Genomic DNA, 13,786 nt, shown 5'->3' with positions numbered 1-13,786 from the left:
CACGAAAGCAAACCAGACAACGAATGTTCACAGAAATCTTATTTTTTCAAAGTATTCAGCTCAGCAGTTCCACAAAGACAGAAGCATTCACAATCAGCATCTTGTGAAGAAAAGTGTTCTGCAGAAGCGTCGAGTGTTCATCAATCACAAGATCGAAGCGACGTGAATCCAGTATACAACCTTACTGCCTATAATGAAAACAGAACCACAGGTGCGACTTCTGATGACATAAGTACTCTTCAGGCAACCACCAACAATGAACGGCTTATAAATACAGAAGATTAAAGTGCGCCAAACCCGCCACGTTGTCTCGCGCCGGAAACAGTTGCATTGGTTGGCGTCGTAGAAGCCTGCGGAGGACTCGCTAACCATCCTGGCACACCACGATCAATGTCACACCACAACCAAGTTGACGGAACCAAGAAACTACAACTTCAACGTATACTTCAACATTGTCAACGACGAAACAAAACTTCATCGAGTGCACTCTTAAGGCTTAAAGAACATTGCAAAAAGGCCCATCGTGGGGGATACATTCTCCACCAAAGATCAAGAATGTGCCTTCAATCAAAACATCTGCGACATCGCCATAGAAAAATCTCTTAAAACCACAAAAGCAACCCTTGTACTCGGCAGAAACACAGGCAGTGCCCAATCAACCTCGATCAACGCGCACGCAAGCTGCCTGCACGACCTGTGCCACGACGAAGAATTCGATGCCTACGATATCCGCACTGTCGATTCTGCAAGGTGTTCGAATTCGTTTGTTCTTCACAAGAATGCCGGCTGCGATTTCCGCTATCTCCGCGTCCAAAGCATTCTTGTGTTATCCCGGACGCAACCATCAGCCTCGCCCGCCAGATCTCTTATTGATATCACCGGACTGCCACTCTCTCCCCTCAAGTCTTAGCGACGAAGAAGACAACACGTGCATTTTAAAATTTGTGAAACTACCTCTTTATTTTGACATTGGTGACTTCCAAGCCACACCTTGTTTACTTTTTCTTGTTTGTAAGTTGTAACTCAAGCCTTCTTTCGGGGGGAGGGGGATTCATGTGACATATGATGGGGTGGATGGTTTGTAGAAGCAGAGAAGGAAGAAGTGACAATAGAATAAACATGGCGTATGAGCCACGCCACGTCTCCTGCATCTAGTGTCATATATATATATATATATATATATATATATATATATATATATATATATATATATATATATATATATATATATATATATATATACATACATGCATGCATGCATGCATACATACATACATACATATACATGGGGGGCAGCCAGTTCGGGACTTCTCGAATGCAACCGGGACAGTTTGTTGTCTCTCTTCTAGCGCTTATGTTATCGTCAAGGTGTTAGTTTCGAATGAACACATGACTGTGAGACGTCCTTCAACCAACTAAAGGTCTTACTCACGCCACAACCTATTCTTCGGCACTTTGAGCTTTCTGCGCCAACCGAAGTTCATACTGACGCCAGAGGCATTGGCATAGGTGTAGTTCTAGTACAACGCTGCAATAAGATGGAACATGTCATTGCATATATACCAGTAAGCCGGTACGGAATTACACAGTGACTGAGCAAGAATGTTTCGCACTCATCTTGGCTGTATGGCGATTCCGTTCATCCCTGTACGGTTGTCTCTTCCTCACAGACCATCATTCCTTGTGCTGGTTTGTAAGCCTTCGAGACCTATCGGGCCGCCTTGCACGCTGGGCCTTACGCTTGCCAGAGTATGACTTGACGGTATTGTACAAGAGCGGCAGGAAGCACACTGATAATGACAGCCTTATGTGGATGCCGCTTAATACAACAGTTTGGGATGTTGAGAATTTCGATCACCTGATTGTGTCAGTGACACCAATGTTTCCGGACAAGACCACTTTTTGGAATTGAGCAGCGGTGGGACGTTAGCTTGGTACCGTTATGTGCTGACGCACGAGCATCCACTTTGGCAGGACGCTAGTGCATTCGTCTAGGATTACTTTACTAGAAGACCTTCTCAGCCATGAGTTCCCGCTTCCTACTGGTGGTTCGGGATACACTTCGTTCCTCTGTTCTGCGAGCCATGCACTTCGGGTCACCTAGGAATGATGCGAACACTCCATCGTACACAGGAGCAATTTTACTGGCCATGCATGCGCCAATCAGTTGAGCAGTACATGGCCAGTTGTACTCATTGCCAGACACACAAATCAGTCATGACTGTTCCAGCCAAACTTCTACAGCCTTGTTACGCGTCCCAGTGCTCCATTTGAGCAAGTTGGCATTGACCTCGTGGGTCCTTTTTCGCGCTTGGCAAAAGGCAAGTGTCGTGTCCCGATTATCTTACCCGCTACTGTGAGACGGCAGCCCTGCCATCTGAGACTCTTGGCCAAGTCTCCTCCTTCCTCCTGCGCTCTATTATACTGCGCTATGGACCTCCTCGCGTCATTATAAGTGATCCTGTCCGTCAGTTTATGGCATACGTTGTCGAGGAACTGCTCGAAATGTGCGGCTCAGAACTTCGAAATTCGACACCTCATGATCCACAGATGAATGACCTTACAGAATGAACAAACCGGACTGTGAATATGCTGTCAATGTACGTGGTGTCAAATCACAAGAACTGGGACGACTTCTTACTGTTCATCATGTATGCCTTCAACACTTCCCAGCATGAGACCACCAGCCACAGCTTTTTTTTCTTTTAATTTTTGACCCCCTCGTTATACCCTGGACACTATCTTTTCGTTTTTTGACAATGACGATCCTTCTTTAGCCAAAACACAGTCTCACAAAAAAATTCACCGTCTTGCCCTCCTGCATATTATAGCATGACAAGACAGCCCTGCTGTGACAGCAGGCACTGGCACATCGCATATCAACTGGGACACCTTATCCTGGTGTAGAAGCCTATGCGCAAGCGTGGCTTGTGCCATGCTTGCACTACAGTAGATGAAATAAGCAGATAAGCACTACACACCATACATGGAGTCCACATGTCTTGTATATTTCTGGTGGCATGCCATTTGTCCTGATTGTACATTCTGCTGCGACGAGCCTTTTTGCAAAGTTTGCTTCGGGAACTTTCGGTCTGACTTAACAAATTGGCTGCATTTCTTGAGAACTCAGCCTGTTTAGTTTCGGTGTTAATATTTCAAGATACGTGTTTTTTTTTAATTTGGATTGGGGGGAACAGGAAGGAAGATAAAGATGGAATCATTAAAGATGGCTATGCCATCGATTGTCGCATCCTACTTTGCCGTATCTGCACAAAGAACTGCCCCAAAGTGAATATTTATAAGGTTATTTAACGAGTTTTTGTTAAGCATTCCATTCTTACTTACGTCTGCAGCGCAGCTATGCCTCAATGTAGTGTTCTCAAGCGGATACAACAGGAGTGTTCCTAGCAGTTATATGAGCGTTAAATAGCTCGTTTCGCAATAATTATAGCGTCGGCATCGTTGGTTGTGAGCGAGAAATCATCAGACTAGAAAATTGAAAAAGATGCAAATAAAATAAACGATAAGAAATTCAGGGTCCAAGTGGGGATCGATTCGGGTCGTTTGTGTGGCAGGCGGGTGTCCTATCAGACAGCCACAGCTCTGTATACATGCTTTACAATACATGAAATATTGCTGTAATAATGCATGATGCAAGCATTCATTGCCATCGGATGCAGGAACATCGGATGATCATAATGACTTCATAGTTTAAAACCAATAACCAGTAACCAGTAAGAGGCACACATGCTAATGCATTCTTAAGGTCATGTAGTGGGTGCATATCAAGTTCGAAAAGATTTCACACACAAAGTGTTTGAAGCATGCTCTAGGAACAGGATGTTGCTGTTGCGTTCAACACTTAAAGGCGAAGCATAAGGGTCGCCCAAACCTTTTAAAAAAATTCTGAATTATCTTTAAAATAATTGCCCTCTCCTCCCCAAGGGGAATCGCAAGGAAATGCAAACGCATTTCTTGTGCCAAGAGTACACAGTGTAGTAATTTTAATTGCATAAATTAACGAGACGAGGATTTGTATTGTAACCCTTTATTTACACATTCATCAGCCAGCGAACGGTCAAGAGTGAGGCATGCGTTTCACTCCATTCATATATAGGTTGTATTCACGAGACATCATGTCGGCGGGCGCGATAGCGAAAAGTGTGCCAGCTGTGCTGGCAACCGCTCGGCCACCATTTTGAAGGCCACCGTACTGGCAGTTCCGACATGTTCACACAAGTTAATGCGGGGACTTTGCTCTCATTTAACTTTATTAGGCTTTACAAGGTACGAGGTTTACCAATTGTGAAGCTGCCGTAGCCACTGGCGAAGTATGCTCGCCTCGCTTGAGCGTGTCTATAAGTACGCCGAAAAATTGAACGCCGTTGCTAAACAGCAATACATAGACAAAGTGGCTTTCTGTGGTGTGCGTTGACCCACTCATTATGACGAGCGAGAAAGCCACATTCAACACCGAACTAATATCTAATGCGGAACTCTGACACACAAAGGACTACTTGGGGCATACTACATGTTTTGCGAGCATGAACGACTGGAAGCCAAGAAATCTTTGGATGCTCTAGTAGTGGGTTTGTCTGCGAACCCTGGCTGAAACATTCTAGGATAGTTTGAAACGGCGCACAAATGTTTGTTTTTTGTGGCATGGGCACGCAGCATGATTACGTGTTTACTGAAGCATCCTACAAGTTTTGTTAGTTTGAATATTTCATCTCCCCCCTTTTTTTATGCTCAGAGAAGGCCTCCTCCGCCACAGTCATTCGCGTACAGGCATGGAGATGGCATGTCTGAACAGCTTCTGCGTCAAGTTCATCGGTAAAAGCTGGCAGAGAGAACTGCCCGGTTCTGGACTCTCTAATTAAAACTGCAGGATGCTTGCGATTGAGTAAGCTGGGTAAATGAAGCAAGAGCTCTTGCGCTGGCGTCATTGTTTCGAACCATGCACACTGCTTTGTGATAGGATAAGCAGTAGCTTACAAGTAAAAATTGCTTGTGGTTTGTTTTCCACAGATTCTCTTTCACCTCTGGTTGCAATGGTTCCACACTTGGATGGGGCATCAATAAAAAGTGTATGGACTCATTTTCATGAGGGTGACCTTATTTTTCATGCGTGTTTTGCTAGTGCCATGATTCTCCGAGATCGCATTGCTGCATTACAAGCTGAGTGGTCGCCTGCGACCTGCACAGTCCAAGTCCTTCCGGGACTCGGAACTAGCCGTCCAGCTGCCGGAACACTGGGAGTCGAAGCCCTTTGACGCGGCTTATAACGGGCACTCTTCTCGATGATAGTATTCGCAAGAATGGCAGTGTGGCCAAACACCTAATACATATTGGCACATGCTTGCCACTGATCTCTACGAGAAGAGTTCAGCATTGATGCATTAGGCAAAAAAAACATTAGAAACTACTTTAGAAAAAAGCGGTGTCACTGCATCAACGTGACATCGCGACTGGCTTTTGGTTTCTCGTGAGAGCGCGACGCGAAGGGGTCTGTCGCGAGCACGGTGACGCCATTGGCTAGATCCTTTGACGAGCTATACCAACTTGGTACAGACAGAATTTGTTAGGGGCGAAGCTCCTTTGGCTGTGGGTTGTTCCCTTCTCTGTAGTCGTAGTAGTATGTAGCCATCTCTAGTTTATGAATTGCTCAATGTCGTTATGTGTATATGTCTTTAGGAGTAGTATAAAGTGATTTTCACAGTATATCCACGGTGTGAATGATGTGTGGGGCTACGCGTCCATCTGTCCGTTCGTCTGTGTGTCCATCCATCCGTCCATTGGCCCGTCCGTCCGTACTTCTGTGTGTCTGTGTATTGGTCCGTCTGTCTGTATGCCTGTGCTTCCATCCATGCGTCCATCAGTTCGTCCGTGCTTCCACCCATCATTCCATGCATCTAGATGGACAGACGCTTCGCCCCACTTATCATAATTAACTCTGTGAATATGCTGCAATTTTTTTTGGGGGGGGGGGGGGGCAGTGTGCCAACCCCTATATATGCCACTGACTTGTACTCGAGGATAGTGTCCCTGTACATGCCAGTAAAGAGCATATGCTGTAAGGTTCTACTTGCTGCAAAAGTTACTTCATGCAGTAATTTCTTATACTTGCTGTGTGCACGGGATGTTATGGCGCTGCGTGCACGGGATGTTATGGCGGCATCGAGACCGCCTTCCTTTTGCTGTGGCATCATCCTCGAGATTGCGTCTTAGCTGGGAATGTTGTGTCCTGCTCTGTGAGATAGAGTGTACATACTAGAATTTCATACTAAGTAGCCTCTCTCTCAACCCTTCTGCCACTTAGTTGCCGAGGTTAGTTTGTACTTTGTACCATAGCCTCCATAGGCGTGCGTACAGGAAAGAGGTCTTCACCCTCCAAAGGGGAACCTTGCTCATATCTATGCGGCCCTCTATTCTTAGAAGATTGTTCTTGTAGCAAACCTGACCGCTGCCCTGTAAGTAGGATAGAGAGCCTTAGTGCTGTGGGCTTCCAGTCGTTAAGGATTTCCATGCTCTGGCATTCTTCTGTTATACTCTTCGCTTTGTGTTCACCAGCCACCCCCCAAAAAAGAGTTCAGAAGAATGCAAAAGCATGGGTGCGCCATGGCACTAAGCATCTTGTGATTGTTTTGTGAGCCAGCCCGCCGTCTTACTACATAATGTCTTGGTTCTCTCGCAGGAACATCACATGGCATGGGTGACATTGACCTGCCTCCAAGAAACACGAGTCTCAAGTGAGCCACCTTTATTACGGGTAATGCGAAAACTGGAGAATCTCAGTGCCGTTCATAGACCTACTACCTCATACTGTTAGCGTCGAAGTGTGCTCTTCCCCGAGACCGAAGAGGTCTCTCGGCGACACCAGAGAAGCGTGGTCCTTGCCACCTCGTGCGATGATTCTGCCGTGTGACGTCGCCAGCAGCCATGTCAGCAGCAGCAGCTCCTCTTCGTCGTCCCTGCATCCGTGCGCGGTGCCGTCGCTGAGCGCCCCGGTCGGGTCCATCTTTACCAGCATGGAGCACCAGCAGCAGTCGCCCGAGCAGCTGATGGCGCAATACGCGGCGCATGTGCTGCGCCAACACCAGCAGCAGGCCAAGCCGTACAGCCGGCGCACTCCTGCGGCAAAGCCGTACTCGTGCGAACAGTGCGGCCGCGGTTTCAAGTACCTGCACACATTGCGCTTCCACATCAAGACGACGCATGACAGCGCGGCGCCTGCTGTAGAGCCGCGCCTCTCGAGGCTCCGGAGGGATGCACCGCCGGACTTATCATCACCGGGGGGTGCCTTCTGCGGCGCCGAGCAGCCGACAGACGACAGCCGGGAGGAGGACCTCTCACTCCCACGGCCCATTGAAGGCCGATCCCAGCCGGAATTGCCTCCAGAGTTTCCCCAGGACGCCGCGCCTGTTGACTCAGCGCCACCAGTCAAGAAAGAAGAGGTGCCCGACAGTTACGGACCTGTCAAGTCCGAGTCCCAAGATGTGCCCACCACAACGTCGTGCGTGGGAAGCTTGTCGCACATGACGGCGGCCAATCTGGGTTCGAGCTTGACCGCTGCTGGTCTGCCATCTCCATCTTCGCTGCTTGGCATGGATGCTTGGCGCAGCATGAAGCTTCAGGCTGAGGTGCCGCTGGCGAGCAAGGTTGACGTGGTAAACCCACTTACAGAACAGCAGTATACCCTGTACAAGTGTGGCATCTGTGGCGAGACTCAGCCAAGCCTGCGTGGCCTGTGTGACCACCTGCAGGCGCACACACGTGCTGTCAAGGAGCATCACTGCGATAAGTGTGGTGCTGTATTCAAGTGGCGTAGCCAGCTTCTTGTCCACGAACAGGTGCACCAGGTGATAGAGGGCAAAGCTGGCTTGCCACCACCTACTGGCCTGCCTGTGCTGAGCCCGCTTCCGGAGGCGCTTATCGGCGAGCCACGAGTCTCGTTTGACCAGGCCCTTCAGCTTGGCGCATTGGCGGGCCACTTTCTGCAGCCGGGGTCACTGCCCAACCTCACCATGGGCCTGCCACTCGGTATGGCCCCGACGACATCCGTGGCCCCGTCTTCGACCTCCTCGGTGCCGGAGTTCACATCACCACACTGTGCTGCACCGCCACCTGCACCCGCACAACGTGGCCCCAGCAGCGGCAGCTCCAAGGGCGGCTCTTCGTGCCCCTCATCGAGCCAAGAAGCAGGCATGCGACTGCCCTTCCAGTGCAGCTACTGCAGCAAGTCGTTTGACCGCATCTTCTCGTTGCAGCGCCATGAACGCATCCACACAGGTGTCAAGCCATGCTACTGCAAAGCTTGCGGTCGTGGGTTCAGTGAGCGTCGCAACTTGCGCCATCACATCATCCGCTTCCACTCTGATGTAAGCCAGCGGGACCAGTTGCGACGGCGCCGACGCGCGGCGGCCGCTAGGAGCCGCGCCGCGGCGGTGCCTGCCGGCGGCAGTGCCAATGGGGGCGCCGCTGCCAGCGGAGAAGACCCTGCCGACAACCCACAAGGCTCGCTCAAGCTGGTTTCCTTCCTAAAGAAGACAGCGGTTCGCATCCTCAACTCGGTTGATCAGAGCAAGGAGGAGGAAGATGACGATGACATGGAGGACATAGATGATCTCGAGGACAAAGCTGATGGTGACTTGGATGATGAGGATGACTTAAGGGCTGGGGATGAGAGCGGCTTTGCCGAGAATGGAAGCCCAGATGACTTCAAGGAAGATCAAAGAACGGATGGCAGCAACCCCGAGCTGTCTGACGAGGAACGAGCTAGTCCAGTGGCAGCTGAGATGCCCGTGGCACTTTGCACAAAAGACAGTGGGAGCCCTACTGGCTCGCTTGAAGCAGATAGGAAGGCTGATGATGAAGAAGGCGAGGAGGACAATAAAACCATTATCTATCCTTTGGAAGCCATGCCCATGGCGACAGCACCTGTTGAATCGGCACAGGCAGATGAGAAAAGCGGTGGCGATGGTCCTTTGTCCTCACAAGACTTGGATGCCAGTAATGAAGAGTTGAGGCGGCCAGCTACAGGTAACAGGCGAAAGAAAGGAAGGCCAATGCGCTATGGTCCAGCAGTTGTGGAAACAAGTGAGGACTGCAGTAGCGAGAAAGGAGCTGACGAAGGTACCGGTGAAGTCAAAGAGATGAGATCTGCAGCTGGTGAAGACAGAGTTGCTGTGGACGAACTTAACCCATACACAAAGGAGGAAATGGCAGCCTGGATGCAGCTCGGCAAGGCAACAGGTAAGATTTACTGAAGCATAATTATCTTGCGTGAGCAGAGAGAGGGTCCTTTTCAAAGAAAACTCATATGAGTGATTGTGTTGTAAATGCTTGCAGTTGCATTGTGCTGCCAGTCTTACATTCAGTACAATGCACTCGATTTTACAGTGAAGCTATAATGTGACTGGAAGCATAAGAAAGTTGTAAGCAGTTTTTCAAACAGTTTTCACAAATCTCTCACAACTTTTATATTTTGAGGATGTATGAACAGTGTTGACAGCAATATACAGGAAAATGGGAGAGCCCAATAGGGGCGTTATGAAAGCAGCGAAACTTTTGTTTATAGCCCCATCTGAGCCATATGGTATGAACATTGTTTTCATGTTTCCTTGGAAGGACCAAGAACAGCATATTTCATATTCAGGGTAAATGGGGGCGACTGAATTGAAAACATGTGCTCAAGTTTTGAGGTGTGGACGTTGTTACTATTCTTTTGAAAATGGTTATTTGTCTTCACCTATTCTTTATACCTATTAAGAGGCTTGTTCTAGTTGCTTTTTATTGACCTCCTTATTGAGGGCATTCTTTCTATTTGGTTAAGTAGAAGTGTATTGCAAGTGATAAGTGTTTAATTTGTTTAGATTACTATGTTGCATCCCTTTTAGAAACTCACATACTCAAGTGACCTACTGCTGCAGTTCGCAATGCTTCCCAGAGTTATTGTATAACTGAAAAGACGTCAATTTTCAACTCACAAAAATATGTAGAAGAAATTTAACATTTTATTACAATATATTTTCTCCAAAGTTTCTGTTATATATAATTGTGTTGCACTTGACTACTGAACACATTTTTATTTTTGTCTTTTCATGCATTACAAGACTCAGTCAGTTGCTCCAGTGACATCTGTTGGCTTGGTGAAAAACACAAAGAGTGTATTACAGATAATGGCTAATAGGTGAAGTTCAGGAGCACAGTTTAGTCTTGGCATTTTAATTACTTTACAGTTACAAGTACTTCATCCTGAATGTTGACTGCAAACAGAGCATTGTTCAGTACACTGTGCTGGGATGCCCTGAGATAAGATTCTTTGCTTACTTGGGAGAAATGTTGTCATAGCAAGGACAAAGCTGATGGTGACTTGGATGATGAGGATGACTTAAGGGCTGGGGATGAGAGTGGCTTTGCGGAGTATGGAAGCCCAGATGACTTCAAGGAAGATCAAAGAACGGATGGCAGCAACCCCGAGCTGTCTGATGAGGAGTGGTGATTTGTAGGCAAAGGTGGAGTTGTGCAGGCTAATTAATATGTTTTTACTTGGGAGAAATGTTGTTGTAGGTAGTGTGATTTGTAGGCAAAAGTGGAGTTGTGCAGGCTAATTAAAATGTTTGCAGCAAATTGCATGTGCCACAACTTGGTGCATTTTATGTGTGTCTCGCAGACAATGCATAATTTATCTCTCTGCACTGGGCAAACTAAAAATGCAGCCAGTATTTATTTCAGCTAAGACAAAAGTCAACGAATACACTGTGCTCAGTGCTATGCCCAGGTAGCATTTGCATGGATTTAGAATGGCGCAACAAAACAGACAAAAAGAAGTGATCGCACGAACCCAAGCACTGACGTGCAACAAAAGTTTAATCAATAGTACAGTTGTGAGTTGACGCTTCTGTTTGTGTGATAATTTGTCTATTCGTTTGCTTTATTGCACTGTTCTAAATACACGCATCTGTATCAACAATTGTCTGTGCTACTTCGGTAATATTTGCAAGATGAATCACTATTTTTGTCAGAATTATTCAGGAAGTGCTAGACAGCATTCTTTGCAAGCAGGGTCTAAAATGAAGCAATTAGAAAACTCCAACCAGACATTGTATTCAGAAACCTGACGTTTTGAAGCCGAACCGGCTTCTTCCTCAGGGGTGAGAAAGCCAGAGATGTACGCCGCTTATATGCGCTTGCTCGCTTTGCATGAGAGGTTCGTCGTGACCCGTCACAAACCCTGGCGTAGAGGGAGGGCAATGTCCCAGTGGAGTGGTTGATGCTCCCGGCTGTCTGCTGAATGTGCCAGGATTCGAGGAGGAGTCGCCGGCATGTGCTCCTTTGTTTTCCAGAATCATTACGTCATCTGGGTGGAAGTGGTAGACAAGCCGCAGTTTTCTGCTACTGTGCTTCGTTGGCTGTTCAGTTGACGGAGGTCACGTTTGTACTGTCGCACCATTTCATGTAAGTTATTTGTTTCTTGAAAATAGGAAGCAGGGCATTCGGCGCAGTCGATCCGGTATACGACGCCTTGGGATTTTTCCGCAGGCGCGTGATCTTTGGGGCGAGGGATGAAGCTGCCGATAGTGGTGAATTGCCCCGCCGCGGTGGCCTAGTGGCTAAGGTACTCGGCTGCTGACCCGCAGGTCGCGGGTTCGAATCCCGGCTGCGGCGGCTGCATTTCCGATGTAGGCGGAAATGTTGTAGGCCCGTGTGCTCAGATTTAGGTGCACGTTAAAGAACCCCAGGTGGTCGAAATTTCCGGAGCCCTCCACTACGGCGTCTCTCATAATCATATGGTGGTTTTGGGATGTTAAACCCCACAAATCAATTAACCGATAGTGGTGGATTGCTTGTGTGCGACGTTGACCATTGCCCTTTTCAGTATGCGGGCTATTGTTTTGCTGGTGCCGATGACATATGGGATTGACACGCGGTATCATTGCAGTGACTCGCGTTATTACTCTTGCGGAGGGCTGCACACCGCTGGCTTTCTCACCTGTGATTAAGAAGCCAGTCTGGCTTCGAAACGTCAAGTTTTTTTAATACAATTTTTGGTTGGAGTTTTCTAATATCCTCATTCTTATCCCAACCAGGCAGACCTCTGCCAAATGTTCATCTATGAAGGTCTAAAATAATTAATATAACAGCCACACTTAATTTTAAGCACATGATTTAATCAGAGTATTTACAATGCCTATAGATTCTTTGATCTCACTCCTGTGAAAGTCCCTGGTGGGATTGACGGTATCACTAAATGTTGAGAAAAAGAAAAAAATTACACTGTTCAACGAGCTGCTAAATAAGCATCTTCTCTAGAAATAGCATTATATTTATGCAAGGTAACAAATCTATGCCCTTTGTAACATTATACATTCAGAATTGATGTCTTCAATGGGTGTTAAAGCAATATAATGGCTGACAGTGTGAGAGAAGAATGTTGGACTTTTTTTTAAGGACATGTCCTGTGCGGGTGTGTTTGCAATATTCTAGATGAATTATCTTGCAAGTCTCAATGTACACTGGATGTTTATTCCCTATCCATGGAAATCCAGAGGGCAATAACTTTAAACAAAATTATGAAAGTTTTGAATTTATTTATTTAATATTTCACAGTGTAACTGTGCACCCTGAAGCCACACTTGGTATGATGTGATTTTTATGACATGATAATACTTTTATTGTAAGTATATTTAGTGTAAGTGATGTGGTATTGGTTGGATGGATGAAAAAGAAACAGTTGTATCTGATGATACATGACCTTTCGTGTTCATTATATGGAGATTATTTTGTATAGACATGCCTGCATTCAGTTGGCACCGTTACAGTGTGCAGCATTCAGTTTATTTTAAGAATATTATGCTTCAGTTGCAACTAAATTTGCATGTTCCAAGTTTACTCGTGAGTGAATTTCAGGCAGCAAATTTACTTATTTTACAGTTGTCAGAAATTTTGGTTGCTTGCATCATGTGCCTTAGTGCAGACATTTAAAAGCGCTGAAAGTCTTTCGTCTATCAATGAAATGTATTTTCATGCTGCTCAGAGCCAGGATAATGATATTGGTGTGTTATTCTTTCACGTGCTATAGTGGCACTGTGCCCATACTACCACTAGGGTCAGGTGGCTGTGAATGGCGAATAAAATAACAATGGAACAGAAGTGGGCTGAAGGGACTCCTCTGACATGCTGCCCCAGACTACACCTCATTAGTAACTGGTTTTACTTTGCTGCTGCTGTAATAGCTTGTCAAACAGCAGAGCTGTTTGAGCAAGCTGTAACCTGTCCAGCGTGAACAAAAATCAAACCGGGGGGGGGGGGGGGGGGGGGGGGTATGCATCACAGGAATTGGGCTAGCCCCACTACCGAGCACAGCAGGTGCGAGCTTTAAAAGAATACTCTGCTTTGCAAAGTGGAACTCATGCAGCACATCAATTGAGAGGGACATAAAGGGATAAAGAATTAAAGGGTAAAAAGAGAGAGAGAAAAAGATAGGAACAGAGAGCTAGACATAAAGAGAAATGAAGACTAGGATTGAAGAAAAAGATAGAGAATTAAAGAAGTAAAGGAAGGCGATAACAGAAACGAGAAAGGCTGCCCATCCTTCAGCAGAGGTGCCATTTATTTTTGGCCATGTTGGCAACACTTCTCAAGGGCAGAATGCAAAAAGACCAGGAGGCTTTCAGGGAGGGGCTAGCTGGTCCATTCTATGCAGAAAAAATTGTGCTAAAATATAAAAGGACATCACAAAAAAGAAAACTAAACAAGACATCTTGGGGAGTAGCTGGCTCATTCA

At 46.7% G+C, this 13,786-nt stretch overlaps 1 protein-coding gene across 3 annotated transcripts in view; it reads left to right on the top strand.

Annotated features, from left to right (window-relative positions):
* The window catches only part of LOC119172524 (uncharacterized), a 176,247-nt gene that overhangs the window by 120,800 nt on the left and 41,661 nt on the right, over window positions 1–13,786 (top strand). For all 3 annotated transcript variants that reach the window (XM_037423668.2, XM_037423666.2, XM_037423667.2), the window contains one exon: window positions 6,695–9,252. In XM_037423668.2, coding sequence (XP_037279565.2) covers window positions 6,909–9,252 — 2,344 coding nt within the window. In that variant the 5' untranslated portion in view covers window positions 6,695–6,908. The remainder of the gene's footprint in view (window positions 1–6,694; window positions 9,253–13,786) is intronic.

Source organism: Rhipicephalus microplus, chromosome 4 (genome assembly GCF_043290135.1).
Source record: "Rhipicephalus microplus isolate Deutch F79 chromosome 4, USDA_Rmic, whole genome shotgun sequence".
NCBI classification, from domain to species: domain Eukaryota; kingdom Metazoa; phylum Arthropoda; class Arachnida; order Ixodida; family Ixodidae; genus Rhipicephalus; species Rhipicephalus microplus.
This window is presented reverse-complemented; position numbering and strand designations above follow the sequence as displayed.